The sequence below is a fragment of the Rhinopithecus roxellana genome, chromosome 19 (assembly GCF_007565055.1).
Source record: "Rhinopithecus roxellana isolate Shanxi Qingling chromosome 19, ASM756505v1, whole genome shotgun sequence".
Taxonomy (NCBI): Eukaryota; Metazoa; Chordata; class Mammalia; order Primates; family Cercopithecidae; genus Rhinopithecus; species Rhinopithecus roxellana.
In genome coordinates, this window is record NC_044567.1 from 44,030,953 (window position 1) to 44,044,985 (window position 14,033).

Consider the following 14,033-nt stretch of genomic DNA (forward strand, 5'->3'; position numbering starts at 1 on the left):
TGTATATAGTGACTTTCCAATCTGACTCTGGCATAACACGGAAGAAAATCAAAATGTTTTATCCCAAAATATATTTCTTTGCCATACCTTGAAATTGCCCTGCAAAGTCTCTTGTGGGAAAAACCCACATTCTATAGAAAATGTCCTTTCCCCTTTGTTTTCCTTCCTTCCTTTCCAGTTCCAGGAGATAATCAGCTAAGAGCCAGGGACCGTTTTAAGTCCAATAAGAAACATTTTACAACCTGCTCTCTCTGAAGTCAGCTATCTGAGAGCGCAGTAAAACTTGGTCTCCACAATCCTTTATCTTAACCCAAACATTTCCTTTCTGTTGATCCCAGGTCTTCAGATAAACTCAACCAATTGTCAACCAGAAAATGTTTAAATTTACCTACAGCCTGGAAGCCCCTGCTTTGTTGCCCCGCCTTTCTGAATTAAACCAATGTATTTCTTAAATCTATTTGATTGATGTCTCATGCCTCCTAAAATATATAAAAGCAAGCTGTACCCCGATCATCATGGGCACATGTTCTCAGGACCTCCTGAGAGCTGTGTCACAGGCCATGGTCACTCATATTTGGCTCAGAGTAAATCTTTAAAAATATTCGGCTCAGAATAAATCTCTAAAAATATTTTACACAGTTTGAGTCTTTTCATCAACACATCTCAAAAAAAAGAAAAAGGAAGCTACTCTGAGTGGCTTTGGGTTTTTAGCTCTGTGGATGAGTGAGGGTGTCAAAAAGCAAAACTGACAAAAAGAGAAATTACACCTGGATAGTTGGTAAACAGTGCTTTAAAGCCACCTGGAGCCTTCAGGTCATCGGCAGTCTCAGCCTTTGCTGGGCTGCTCGTGTTGGTATTGAACTGACCAAAAAAAAAAAAAAAAAAAAAAAAAAAAAAGAGAGAGAGAGGTGGGGAAGAGAAAGGAGTAAGAGGGCTGGCCATGCCCGAGTGTAGTTCTAAGAGAAATGATTTTCAAGTTCAAAGTGCTCCTAGCTTTCTTCATTTATAGAGCGTTCATTACATCATAGGGTATGCGATGACAAAATAGCTAAGCTCTGAGTCGATCAGCTTTCTATACTTCCTGTAAATTTCCCGCAGGGTCCTGTCCTCTTCATTCGTCTCATATCTGTTTGTATAAATTCTCACCTGTGTCAACAGAGAAATACATCCACATATGAGCATACACACACACACACACAGACACATTGTGACTACACTTTTCAGGGCTTGACAACAACTTAAATGATCTACATATACAGTTGTTGAATCAGGAAAATATGTTGGCAGAATCAGGAAAAGACCAAACCCAACTGCTGGAAAAAAGAGCTCCAAATTCCCTTCTGTGAAACTGCTGATTTCCAATGAACAGATGATTCTGTTCGCTACCTTATCTCTGCCCTTCATTCCAGAGCGGAAGTGCCATTCCTGGATGCCCCCACTCCACCCCGTGGAACCAGCCTGGGGGCCGCTTACCTTGAGCGTGCGCAGGGCACACTGCCGTTCTTTCTGACTCTTCAGGATCCGCTCCACAAACCTAACATCAAGGAAAGCCCAGATTTTGAAGTAAAACAACTTCCTGCAGGATATGATGAGGAGGTGCAGCTCCTCGTCGAGTGACTCGTGGTTGTTGTTGAATTCAAAAGTTAATTTCTGGAAAAGCACCGAAAGGGAGGATGTGTGTGGGCAGAGATGCTGAGACTGGCTGGGTTGTCCTGTAACAGTTCCACGACCTGGCTCTGGGCCTGATAGCTATGATGGTTTGGGGGCTTTTAATTTTAGTTTTTAATTTTTGTGGTACATAGGTATATATATTTACGGGGTATATGGGATATTTTGTTGTAGGCATACAATGTGTAATAATCACAATGGGGTAAATAGAGTATCCGTGACTTCAAGCATTTATCCTTTGTGTTACAAACAATCCAATTATACTCTTTTAGTTATTTAAAAATGTACAATTAAATGATGATTGACTATAGACACCCTGTCGTGCTATCAAATACTAGATCTTGTTCATTCTTTCTAACTTTTTTTGTACCCATTAACCATCCCCACTTCCCTCTCCACCCCCTACTACCCTTCCCTGCCTCTGGTAACCATCCTTCTACTTTCTATCTCCATGAGTTAAATTGTTTTAATTTTTAGCTCCCACAAATAAGTGAGAACATGCAAAGTTTGTCCTTCGGTGCCTGACGTATTTCACTTAACATAACGACCTCAGTTGCATCTATGTTATTGTAAACGAGAGAATCTCATGCTTTTTTGTGACTGAATAGCACTCCATTGTGTGTATGTACCACATTTTCTTTATCCATTGATGGACACCCAGGTTGCTTCCAAATATTGGCTATTGTGAACAGTGCTGCAATAAACACGAGAGTGCAGACATCTCTTTAATATATTGACTTTCTTTCTTTGGGGTATATACCTAGCAGTGGGATTGCTGGATCGCATGTAAGCTCTATTTTTAGTTTTTTGAGGAACCTCCAAACTGTTCTCTACAGTGGCTGTACTACTTTAAATTCCCACCAACTGTATATAAGAATTTCCTTTTCTCCACATCCTTTCCGGCATTTGCTATTGCCTGTCTTTTGAATAAAAATCGTTTTAACTGGGGTGAGATAATATCTCATGGTGGTTTTGATTTGCATTTCTCTGATGATCAGTGATGTCGAGCACCTTTTGATATATCTATTTTGCCATTTATATGTCTTGAGAAATACCTGTTCAGGTCTTTTGCCCATTTTTAATTGGATTACTATTTTTTTTCCTATTGAGTTGTTTGAGCTCTATATATTCTGGTTATTTATTAATCCCTTGTGAGATGGGTAGCTTACAAATATTTTCTCCCATTCTTCCTGTGGGTTGTCTCTTCACTTTGTTGACTGTTTCCTTCGTTGTGCAGAAACCTTTTAACTTGATGTGATCCCATCTGTCTATGTTTGCTTTGGTTGCCTGTGCTACTCAAGAGATCTTTGCCCAGTCCAATGTCCTGGAGAGTTTCCGCAACGTTTTCTTGTAGTAGTTTCATAGTTTGAGGTCTTAGATTGAAGTCTTCGGTCCATTTTGATTTGATTTTCATATATGGCAAGAGATAGTGGTCTAGTTTCATTCTTCTGCATGTGGATATCCAGTTTTCCTAGCACCATTTACTGAAGAGATTGTCCTTTTCCCAATGTATGTTTTTGACACCTTTGTCAAACATGAGTTCACTATAGAAGAATGAATTTGTTTCTGGGTTCTCTATTCTGTTCTGTTGGTCTTTATGGGATTAATAAATAACCAGAATATATAAGGAACTCAAAATCTGTTTTTATGCTAGTCTCATGCTGTTTTAGTGACGATAGCTCTGCAGTATAATTTGAAGTCAGGTAATGTGGTTTCTACAGTTTTGTTCTTTTTGGTCAGGACAGCTTTGGCTATTTTGAATCTTTTGTGGTTCCATATATATATAAATTTAAGATTCTCTGTTCTATTTCTGTGAAGAATGTCATTGGTATTTTGATAGGATACCTCTGAATCTGTAGATGGCTTTGGGTCATATAAACATTTTTGACAATATTGATTCTTTCAACTCATGAACATAGAATATCTTTCCATTTTTTGTGTCCTCTTCAATTTCTTGCATCAATATTTTATAGTTTTCATTGTAGAAATCTTTCATTCCTTTGGTTAATTCCTAGGTATTTAATTTTATTTGTAGCTATTGTAAACAGGATTACTTTCTTGATTTATTTTTCAGACTGTTCACTGTTGGCGTATAGAAATGCTACTGATTTTTGTATGTTGATTTTGTATCCTGCAACTTTACTGAATTTTTTTAGCTGATAGTTTTTTTTGGTGGAGTCTTTAGGTTTTTCCAAATATAATATCACATCATCTTCACACAAAAATTATTTGACTTCATTTTCTATTTGGATGCCCTTTATTTCTCTCATCTGATTGCTTTAGCTAGGACTTCCAGTACTATGTCGAATGAAGTGGTAACAGCGGCATCCTTACTTTGTTCTGGATCTTAAAGAAAAGGCTTTCAGTTTTTCCCTATTCAATATGATACTAGCTGTGGGTCTGTCATATATGGCTTTTATTGTATTGAGGTATGTTCCTTCTACACCCAGTTTTTTGAGAGTTTTAATCATGAAGGGATGTTGAATTTTATCAAATGCTTTTACAGCATTGATTAAAATAATCATATGTTTTTTCTTCTTCATTCTGTTGTTATGAGGTATCACATTGATTTATTTGCATATTTTGAACAATTCTTGCATCCCTGTGATAAATCCCACTTGGTCAGGATGAATGATCTTTGTAATGTGTTGTCAAATTTGGTTTGCTAGTAATCTGTTGAGAAGTTTTCCATCAATGTTCATTAGGAATATTCGCCTATAGTTTTCTTGTTTTTGATGTGTCCTTATCTGGCTTTGGTATCAGGGTAATACCAGCCTTGTAGAATGAGTTTAAAAGTATTCCCTCTGCTTCTATTTTTTTGGAGTAGTTTGAATAGGATTGGTATTAGTTCTTCTTTAAATATTTGATAAAATTCAGCAGTACAGCCATCAGGTCAAGGGCTTTTCTTTGCTTCAGGACTTTTTATTACAGCTTCTATCTTGTTCCTTGTCAATGGTTTGTTAAGGTTCTGGATTTCTTCATGGTTCAATCTTGGTAGGTTGTAAGTGTCTAGGAATTTATCCATGTCTTCTAGGTTTTCCAATTTATTGGCATATAGTTGCTCATTATAGGCTCTAATTATCCTTTGTATTTCTCCAGTATTGGTTGTAATGTCTCCTTTCTCATCTCTGATTTTATTTCTTTGGGTCTTCTCTCATTTTTTTCTTATTTTGGCTAATGGTTTGTCAATTTTGTTTATCTTTTCAAAAACTTTATTTCCTTGATCTTTTGCATTATTCTGCTCCAATCTTTATTGTTTCTTCTACCAATTTTGGGATTGGTTTGCCTTTGGTTTGTTTAGTCCTTTAAAGTGTATCATTAGAATGTTTATTTGAAGTTTTTCTTCTTTGTTGATGTAGGCGCTTATAGCTATAAACTTCCCTCTTAGTATTGCTCACTGTATCCTACAGGTTTTGGTATGTTTTGTCTCAATTATTGTTTGTTTCAAAAATATTTCAATTTCCTTCTTAATCTCTTCATGAACCACTGGTTATTCAGGAGCATATTGTTTAATTTCCATGTGTTCATATAATTTCCAAAATTTTTCTTGTTATTAATTTCTAGTTTTATTCTGTTGTGGTCAGAGAAGATGCTTGTTATAATTTCAATTTTTTGAATGTTTTAAGACTTTTTTGTGACCTAACATGTGGCCTATCCTTGTGAATGATCCATGTGCTAAGGAGAAGAATGTGTATTCTTCAGCCATCGGATAAAAATTTCTGTAAATATCCTTTAGGCCCTTTTTGTTCCTAATGCAGATTAAGTCTGCTGTTTCTTTGTTGATTTTCGGTCTTGAAGATCTACCCAATACTGAAAGAGGGATGCTGAAGTCTCCAGCTGTTATTATATCAGGGTCTATCTCTCTCTTTAGCCCTAATAATATTTGCTTTATATGTCTGGGTCCTCCAGTGTTGAGTGCATATCTATTTACAATTGTTATATCCTCTTGCTGAATTGACTCTTTTATCATTATATAATGACTTTGTCTCTTTTTATAGATTTTGTCTTGAAAACTATTTTGTCTGATATAAGCATAGCTACTGCTGCTCTTTTTTGGTTTCTGTTGGCATTAAATATCATTTTCCATCTCTTTATTTTCAATCTATATGTGTCTTTATAGGTGAAATATGTTACTTGTAGGCAGCAGATAGCTGAGTCTTTTTAATCTGTTCAGCCACTTACATCTTTTGATTAGAGGGTTTAGTCCATTTATATCCAATGTTATTATTAAGTAGGAACTTACTCTGGCCATTCTGTTATTTGTTTTCTGGTTGTTTTGTGGTCTTCTCTTCCTTCTTTTCTTCCTTCCTGTGTTCCTTTTAGGGAAGGTGATTTTCTCTGGAGTTATGTGTAATTTCTTGCTTTTTATTTTATTTATCTGTTGTATGTTTTTAGATTTGAGATTACGGTGAGGCTTGCAGACAGTATCTGATAACTCATTATTTTAAATTGATGACAACTTAACACTGATTGCATAAACAAATGAATAAAAACTTTTTCCTTGAATTTTGTCTCCCTACAGTTTAGCTTTTTGTTGTTTCTATTTGTATCTTGTTGTGCCGTCAAGGTCTTGAAAAGTTGTTGTTGTTATTATTTTTTATCAGCTTATATGTTTGTCTTTCTACTTAGGATATGAGTAGTTTACTCACCACAATTCCAGTGTTGCAATATTCTGTGTTTTTCTGTGTACTTACTATTACCAGTAAGTAATAGTAAGTATACATCTTGTACCTTCAGATGACTTCTTATTGCTCATTAATGCCCTTTTCTTTCAGATTGAAGAACTCCCTTTAGCATTTCTTGTAGGACAGGTCTGGTGTTAATGGAATTTGGTGGCTTTTTAGATAAGGGAGATTGGACATGTAGTTCTTAGAGGAAGAGATGTGAGAATGATGGTGATCTCATCCAAGTTTGCAAAACTTGGAATTTGGAGGCAGTGTACTTGGAGTATACAAGGTGCTCGTCCCAGCCCTGCAGTGGACTGGCTGGGTGACTGTGGGCTGGTCACTGAACCTCAAGTTCTTCTGCAGCACGCAAGCACCATGATGATGTCTGCCCTACCCCAGCTTAGGGTCATGTGGATCCCTAATGAGGTACTAGCACCTTGCAGTCCATCTATGTTTGTAGAGATACATAAACCTGTTAATATCAATTGTCACAACCACTGGGAGGTCCTTGGAAAGACAAAATGATCCTGATCTTACCGATGAGAAAGCTGCTAGATTAGGGAACAGCCCGAAACTCTGAGTTCTTCGGTTGTGTAAATCAAATTTGACTTTTTGTCTGGCCCGGTCCTCCCCATTCTATCTCTCCAGTTACCAGGCACTGGCACTGCTATAACCAGACAGATCCCCCAACTGAGATCTGACCACAGGAGTCACAGGGTCTCCTGCATGCTGCTGTGACCTGGTGGAAAGGTAGGAAGAGGCAGCCCAGCCGCTCTTCACCTGCAGGGCACCTCCCGGCTCAGGCTTCATAGCTCTGAGTGAGGATTTAGGGGCTTTCCCTGGCTGACAGCTAACCAGATAATTCCTTGTGTCTACCACATGGAGGAAGTGAGTAGCAGCTTTTGTTGCCTACTGTGGTCTTGGGAGGAGGGGAGGAGGCTTAGTTGGTGATATTTGCTAGAACTTCAATTTGAGATTGAGTGAACATTTGGGAGCCCAGCCAAGAGCAGGCAGCAGTGGGCTTTCTTCTGGGGACGCCAGTCACCTAAACAGCAGTCACTCCTCACAAGTCCTACCTACCTGCAGAGTGTGCCGGAAGGTGGGCAGGAGATCTGTCAGAGTGGGTCTCATGGACCAGTCTGGGTCACTGAAATAGCAGCTTCTCAGACTGATGCTCCTGACTGGGATCTCCTGCAAGAGGATTCGGGCCAAGCGTTCGTACTTCATGATCCGTTCAAAGTAGAAGTTCACCTTCAGATTGGTGGCCTGCCTGGCCAGCTTGGCCCAGGACATACCCCAGATGACCTGTCCATGGGGGTCATGAATGTGGCATTTGATGTTTATGGTCCAGAGGGTGCTGGCGTTCTCACACAAGTTCTCAAGCAGCTCGTCGGAGATACAGTTGTAGTTGAGGTTCAGCGACACAAGATTGTGGAATGTGGACATGGTCTTTTTGAACTGGGGGCTGCTGTAGACAGCAAGGTGATGACTGAAGTAGTCCTCGATGTTGAGTTCCGAGATCACATTCTCATTCCTCAGGTGGCTGAGGGAGTCAAGAATGTGGCAGCCTTGCTCCACGGTCAGCCTGGCCCCTTTTAGGTTGAGGTAATCCAGGTGTTTGCCCATCTTCTTTAAGAAGAAGCTCAAGCTCCTGATGAATGAGCTCCTGATGCTGTTCCTCCACACCAGGCGGTCCAGCTCCAAGTGTTGGATGGAAAGAGATTTCAGACGGTTGTTGCTCTTACTCAGACAAGACAGGAGGCCCCGCATGGCGACCTGGAACTTCTTGGTCAAGACAGCATTGTAAGGATTCAGGAATTTGACCTCCAGGCGCTCCAGATAACGACCAAACTTCTTAACATACCAAAGAGCTGACTCAACTTCAGATGCATGTACCCTGGAAGGTCTCCCGCTGAAGGTGATGGTCCTGTACCGCCAGAGGTCAGCAGAATACATCATCTGGTTCCACTTTCTGCAGACAAGAGCAGCCCTGGACCTGTCCCTGTCTCCTAGCCACCAGAAAACACGGCACAGACACACATCGGGCAGAGTGGCCCAGCAGCTCTGGTCTTGGGGCTGGATCAGTTCACTTTCTTCGTCCATCCAGGAACTGGGATGTAGAGTGCAGCTGTGTGTTAGGCAGGGCTTCCGAAAATGAGGAAAGGAAAGCAATCACTTGCTTTCTGTGGGGAGTAAAAAAGAAGAGCCATTACCTGTCAAACAGAGATGAAACTCAAATGAACCAGCTTTCCCTGTGGTCCCAAGTGCATTAGGCACTGTGCTAGGTGTGGGTGGTTCAATGATACATTCATAATACAGTCCACACCTGCAAGGATTTCATAGTCTATCCAGGGATACAGACCAGTACTCCATTATAACCCTGTGAGAGAGTGGGAAGGTTCAGGCAGACTCTAGTGCGGGGTAGCACACATGGAGGGTGACTTACTCTGTTTGGCTAAATACAGTGTTTGGAAGTAGAGAGGGCTGCTCAGAGGAGGTGACATCTGAGTTGGGCTTTGAAGGGGGAGTGGGATTTGCGAGGCAGATCAGGTGGGCCAAGTGGTAGTGGTGGAGGAACTGATGCATTCTGGGCAGAGGGAACAACACGTGCAAAGCCACAGAACTGTGAATGTATGTGACGTGTTCCCGTTCAGGGAACTAAAAATGGTTTGGTCATCTGGCACTTAACTTGTTACGTGGGCTGGGAATGGAGGAACTGGATCACGTGGGAGCAGTGGGAGGTGCTGGATCATGGGGTCCTGAGTGAAGGGATAAAGATTATGTCCTAGAGGCCAGAGAGTCCCACTTCCCATTTCCCCAAGATTTTGGAATCCTGACATGGCCTGTCCCCTTCCGGTATCTAGCTACATTGTGGACAGTTGTGTTTACATTCAAGACGTGTAACAGCAGAACAGGGTGGGAAACCCCAGCTGAGGTCACGGAGAGCCGTGAAGGTTGATGGGTCACATGTCTGGAAGCCACGTGGTGAGTTTTGAGGTGTGGAAAGGACACTCTGCGGGGAGGGTGGGGAGACGAAGGACAGTCAAGAGCAGAGTCCCAGCCTTGTGGCGGGAATGGGGATGTGTTTGCGAGTTCTGTAGAAGACACGATTTGGTAACTGTTGAAGGAAGAGGTGGGGAAGTCTGGAAAGTGTCTGACCTGTGATCTGTGTCCTTGCCTTTTCTCCCAAGGGACCCACACACCCCTTGACGTCCTCCTTCTGCTTTTAAGAAGTTACTTAAACATTTAACAAAGGAAGAAATAGGTCTCTTCAACCACTTGTAAACTGCCCAAGGCTAGGGGCCTCCACAGCACTCCACCAAGCAAAGCTCCTAAAAGGTGCTGCAGAAGAGATAAACCAATTTAAAAGCTCCACGAAGCAAAGACTTGGAACCAACTCAAATGCCCATCAATGATCAACAGGATTAAGAAAATGTGGCACATATACACCAGTGAATACTATGCAGCCATAAAAAAGAATGAGTTCATGTCCTTTGCAGGGACATGGATGAAGCTGGAAACCATCATTCTCAGCAAACTAACGCAGGAACAGAAAACTGAACACCACATGTTCTCACTCATAAGTGGGAGTTGAACAATGAGAACACATGGACACAGGGAGGGGAACATCACACACTGGGACCTGTTGCGGATGGGGGGCAAGGGGAGGGAGAGCATTAGGACAAATACCTAATGCATGCGGGGCTTAAAACCTAGATGACGGGTTGACGGGTGCAGCACACCACCATGGCACATGTATACCTATGTAACAAACCTGCACGTTCTGCACGTGTATCCCAGAACTTAAAGTATAATAAAATAAATAAATAAATAAATAAAAGCTCCATGAAACCTTTTGGCCAGCAAGGTCGTAGGTGAGAAAAATCATCAGACGCTGGTGCTGTAGGGTGGGGTTGGAAGAATATGTTTGTCTGGAAGAGTTGCTGCAAGGATACTTGAAGTCCTATTTAATGCCTGGGAGCCTCCCCTTATCCCCCCCAGACCCCATCAGAGGCAGTGTAGCTTAGTGGGTTGGATGCTAGCTATGCCCATTGCAGTCGGATGACCTTAGACAAGTCCATTTCTTTGTGTCTCAGTCCTCATATCTGTGAATGGGGTAGTAATAGTGCCTTTCTCCTAGTGTTGGGAGGATTAAGTGAGCTGATACCTGGAAAGCACCGGGAACAGTGCCCACCCCATAGTAAATGCTGTACAAGAGCTGGCTGCCATTAATAAGAAAGTGGGTGCTCAGGTACTTCTGCAACGTCCCGTCAAGAAAGGTAGGAATACAAACACATCCATTTCACAAATACGGAAACAGAGGTGTTGGAAGGTGAATAAAGTTTCCCAGGGAGAACGTATAGTAAGTGGGGAGATGGGATTCGAACCCAGGGTTGTTCCACCATATCACACAGCTGCCAATCAGGGAGGGAAATCTAAAGATGTCCTACCCACCGCGGGAGGAGAGTTGGCCCGGCAACTCCTGCAGCCAAAGACACTTCCCAGAGGAGGCGATGAGAGCAGCCCGCCTCCCCTACGCCGGCCTCGGGCATCCCACCGCCACCCCAGCCTGCTCCCGCCCACGCTCGCCCGTTACCCGTTCGCTGAGCCCTGCTCGGGCTGCGCCCAGTTTGGGCTGCGGGGACTGTGAGCGCGCCTGCCTGCCCCGCCCGCGCCGCTGCTGCTCCGACGCCAACTCCGTGGGCGCCCGGGGTCTGCGCCTTGCTCTGGCCCAGGCTAAATACCAAGCTCGGGCCGCCTTTGTGACGCGCCGCCACCTGCAAGACTCTGTTCCTGCCCCCAGGTCTCAGTCCCAAACTTACAGTTGCCAGGTCAGTGGATCCCGTGTGCAGAGGGGCCAGATGGGGCCCTGGCCAGGCGTCGCGAGGCCGGAGGCTCGGCCGGCGCTCCAGGTGAGGATGGCATGCTCCTGCCCTTCCTTCTGCACGCAGGGAAGAGGTGGGGCTCAAGCCCGTTCAGTTCGTTGCCTTTCCCATCCTGACCCAGTCTCGGGTTTTTTTTTGTTTTGTTTTGTTTTTATCGAAGCCGCTGCAGCGTGCTCAGCCCTTGGGTCCACTTTCCTCTCTTCAGACAAAGCTCCCAGAGGAAAGCCTTAAGCACCAGACTTAGCTGGGCAAGACAAAGCTAGAGAGCTGCTTCCACCGCCCCGTCAAGGAAGATAGGAATACAAACACATCCATTTCGCAAATGCGGAGACGGAGGTGTTGGAAGGTGAATAAAGTTTCCCAATGAGAACGTGTAGTAAGTGGGGAGGTGGGATTCGAACCCACGGTTGGTCCACCATATCACACAGGTGCCAACCAGGGAGGGAAATCTAAAGACGTCCTACCCACCTATTTTCCTCCCCTAGCAGAGGCGGGTGCCCTAACTGGGTCTCCTCAAAGCCCAGGCAGAAAGGTGGGAGTGTGCCGTTTGCTGCTGGATAGGTTGCATTGCTAGGCTTCCCCCGCCACTCTCCCTGCCTGAGGCCTTCGAAGCCGCCCCTCTCCACTTCACCTGGCCCTTACCCACTGTCCCAGCCTCGTTTCTTTCTCCCTCCCTGAACACCTTGTGCTGCCCTTTCCCTGAGCACTGCCCTCATCCTGGGGTTCCCGTGGTTGCCATCCCTGGCCCTAGAAAACCAGTGCGGAACCCAAAGAAAGATGGAAGAGCAGCTTTTCCAGAGGCGTTTTTAATTCTTTGGGGACAAAGCCGGGTTCTGTGGGTGTAGAGTTCTCCAGGTACTCCAGGCTGCAGGGCCCAGAGGTTTAATCAGAATTTTCAGACAAAACTGGAACCTTTCTTTTTTCCCCTTGTTTATTTGTAGTCCTTGGGCAAACCATTGTCTTTGTTCAAAAGAAGAAAAATAGTCCAAACGTTTTTCCTTTAACTAGGTTCGGAGGCACATGTGCAGGCTTGTTGTATAGGTAAACTGCATGTCACGAGGGTTTGTTGTACAGATTATTTCATCATTCAGATAAAAAGCGTAGTACCAGGTAGGTAGTTTTTCCATCCTCACCCTCCTTCCATGCTCCAACCTCAGGTAGGCCCCAGTGTCTGTGGTGCCCTTCTTTGTATCCACGTGTACTCAATGTTTAGCTTCTACTTATAAGTGAGAACATGTGGTACTTGGTTTTCTGTTTCTGAATGAGTTCATTTAGGATAATGGTTTCCAGCTCCATTCATGTTGCTGCACAGGACATGATCCCATTCTTTTTTATGGCTGCATAGTATTCCACGGTATATATGTGCCACTTTTTTTTGTTTTTGTTGTTTTTGTTTTTATTTTGAGGCAGAGTCTCGCTTAGTTGCCCAGGCTGGAGTGCAGTGGCACGATCTCTGCTCACTGCAACCACCACCTTTCAGGTTCAAGCAATTCTCCTGCCTGGGCCTCCCAAGTAGCTGGGATTACAGGCACTTGCCACCACGCCCAGCTAAGTTTTGTATTTTTAGCAGAGGCGGGGTTTCGCCATATTGGCCAGGCTGGTCTCAAACTCCTGACCTCAGGTGATCCACCCAACTCGGCCTCTCAAAGTGCTGGGATTACAGGTGTGGGATTACACCACACCCAGCTGCCACATTTTCTTTATCCATTCTACCACTGATGGACATTTAGTTTGATTCTATGACTTTGCTATTGTGAATAGTGCTGCCGTGAACATTTGTGTATATATGTCTTTGTGACAGAATGCTCTAGATTTCTTTGGGTATATAACCAATAATGGAATGGCTGAGTCAATGGTAGTTCTGATTTAAGTTATTTGAGATATTGCCAAACTGCTTTCCACAATGGCTGAACTAATTTACATTTCTACCAGCAGTGTATCAGCGTTCCCCTTTGTTTGCAGCCTCACCAACATCTGTTACTTTTTGACTTTTTAATAAGAGCTATTCTGACTGATGTGAGATAGCATCTCGTTGTGGTTTTGATTTGCATGTCTCTAACGATAAGTGATGTTGAACATGTTTTCATATGCTTGTTAGCCACGTGTATGTCTTCTTTTGAAAAGTGTCTATTCATGTCCTTTTTCCACTTTTTAATTATGTTGTTTGTTTTTTGCTTGTTAGCTTATTTAAGTTCCTTATAGATTCTGGATATTAGACCTTTGTCAGATGCAGAGTTTGCAAATATTTTTTCCCATTCTATAGGTTGTCTGTTTACTCTGTTGCTAGTTTCTTTTGCTATGCAGAGCCCTTTAGTTTAACCATGTCCCATTTGTCAATTTTTGCTTTTGTTACAATTGCTTTTGGGATCTTTGTCACGAAATCTTTGTCCGTTCCTATGTCCAGAATGGTATTGCCTAGGTTATCTTCTAGAGTTTTTATAGTTTGGGGTTTTACGTTTAAGTCTTTAATCCATCTTGAGTTGATTTTTGCACCTGGTGTAAGGAAGGGGTTCAGTTTCAATCTTCTGCATATGGCTAGGTAGTTATCCCAGTACCACTTATTGAATGGGGAGTTCTTTCCGCATTGCTTATTTTTCTCTACTTTGTCAAAGATTAGATGGTTGTAGGTGTGTAGCTTTATTTCTGGGCCCTCTATTCTGTTCCATTGATCTGTGTGTCTGCTTTTGTACCAGTACCATGCTTTTTGTACCAGTATCATGCGGTTTTGATTACCGTAGCCCTGTAGTATAGTTTGAAGTTGGGTAATGTGATGCCTCCAGCTTTGTTCTTTTTGCTTAGGATTGCTTTGGCT

At 42.9% G+C, this 14,033-nt stretch overlaps 1 protein-coding gene across 1 annotated transcript; it reads right to left on the minus strand.

The window, feature by feature from the left end:
• Positions 1-772: 772 nt before the first annotated feature.
• Positions 773-12,598, minus strand: FBXO39 (F-box protein 39). The gene is made up of 4 exons (XM_030922546.1): positions 11,159-12,598; positions 7,416-8,518; positions 1,474-1,650; positions 773-1,146 (listed from the first exon to the last, which is right to left on the minus strand). The coding sequence occupies exons 2-4, from the start codon at positions 8,436-8,438 to the stop codon at positions 1,018-1,020; spliced, it is 1,329 nt and encodes a 442-aa protein (XP_030778406.1). The 5' UTR covers positions 8,439-8,518; positions 11,159-12,598; the 3' UTR covers positions 773-1,017.
• Between the last annotated feature and the right edge of the window lie 1,435 nt (positions 12,599-14,033).

What these genes read in the sequence shown, in the direction of transcription:
- FBXO39 (XM_030922546.1), bottom strand. Translation starts at nt 8,438, where the DNA reads ATGGACGAAGAAAGTGAACTGATCCAGCCCCAAGACCAGAGCTGCTGG. An exon ending in CCTTCCGGCACACTCTGCAG is followed by an intron (nt 1,651 to 7,415) that starts GTAGGTAGGACT and finishes GTGCTTTTCCAG; the next exon opens with AAATTAACTTTTGAATTCAA. An exon ending in GTGCCCTGCGCACGCTCAAG is followed by an intron (nt 1,147 to 1,473) that starts GTAAGCGGCCCC and finishes CTGTTGACACAG; the next exon opens with GTGAGAATTTATACAAACAG.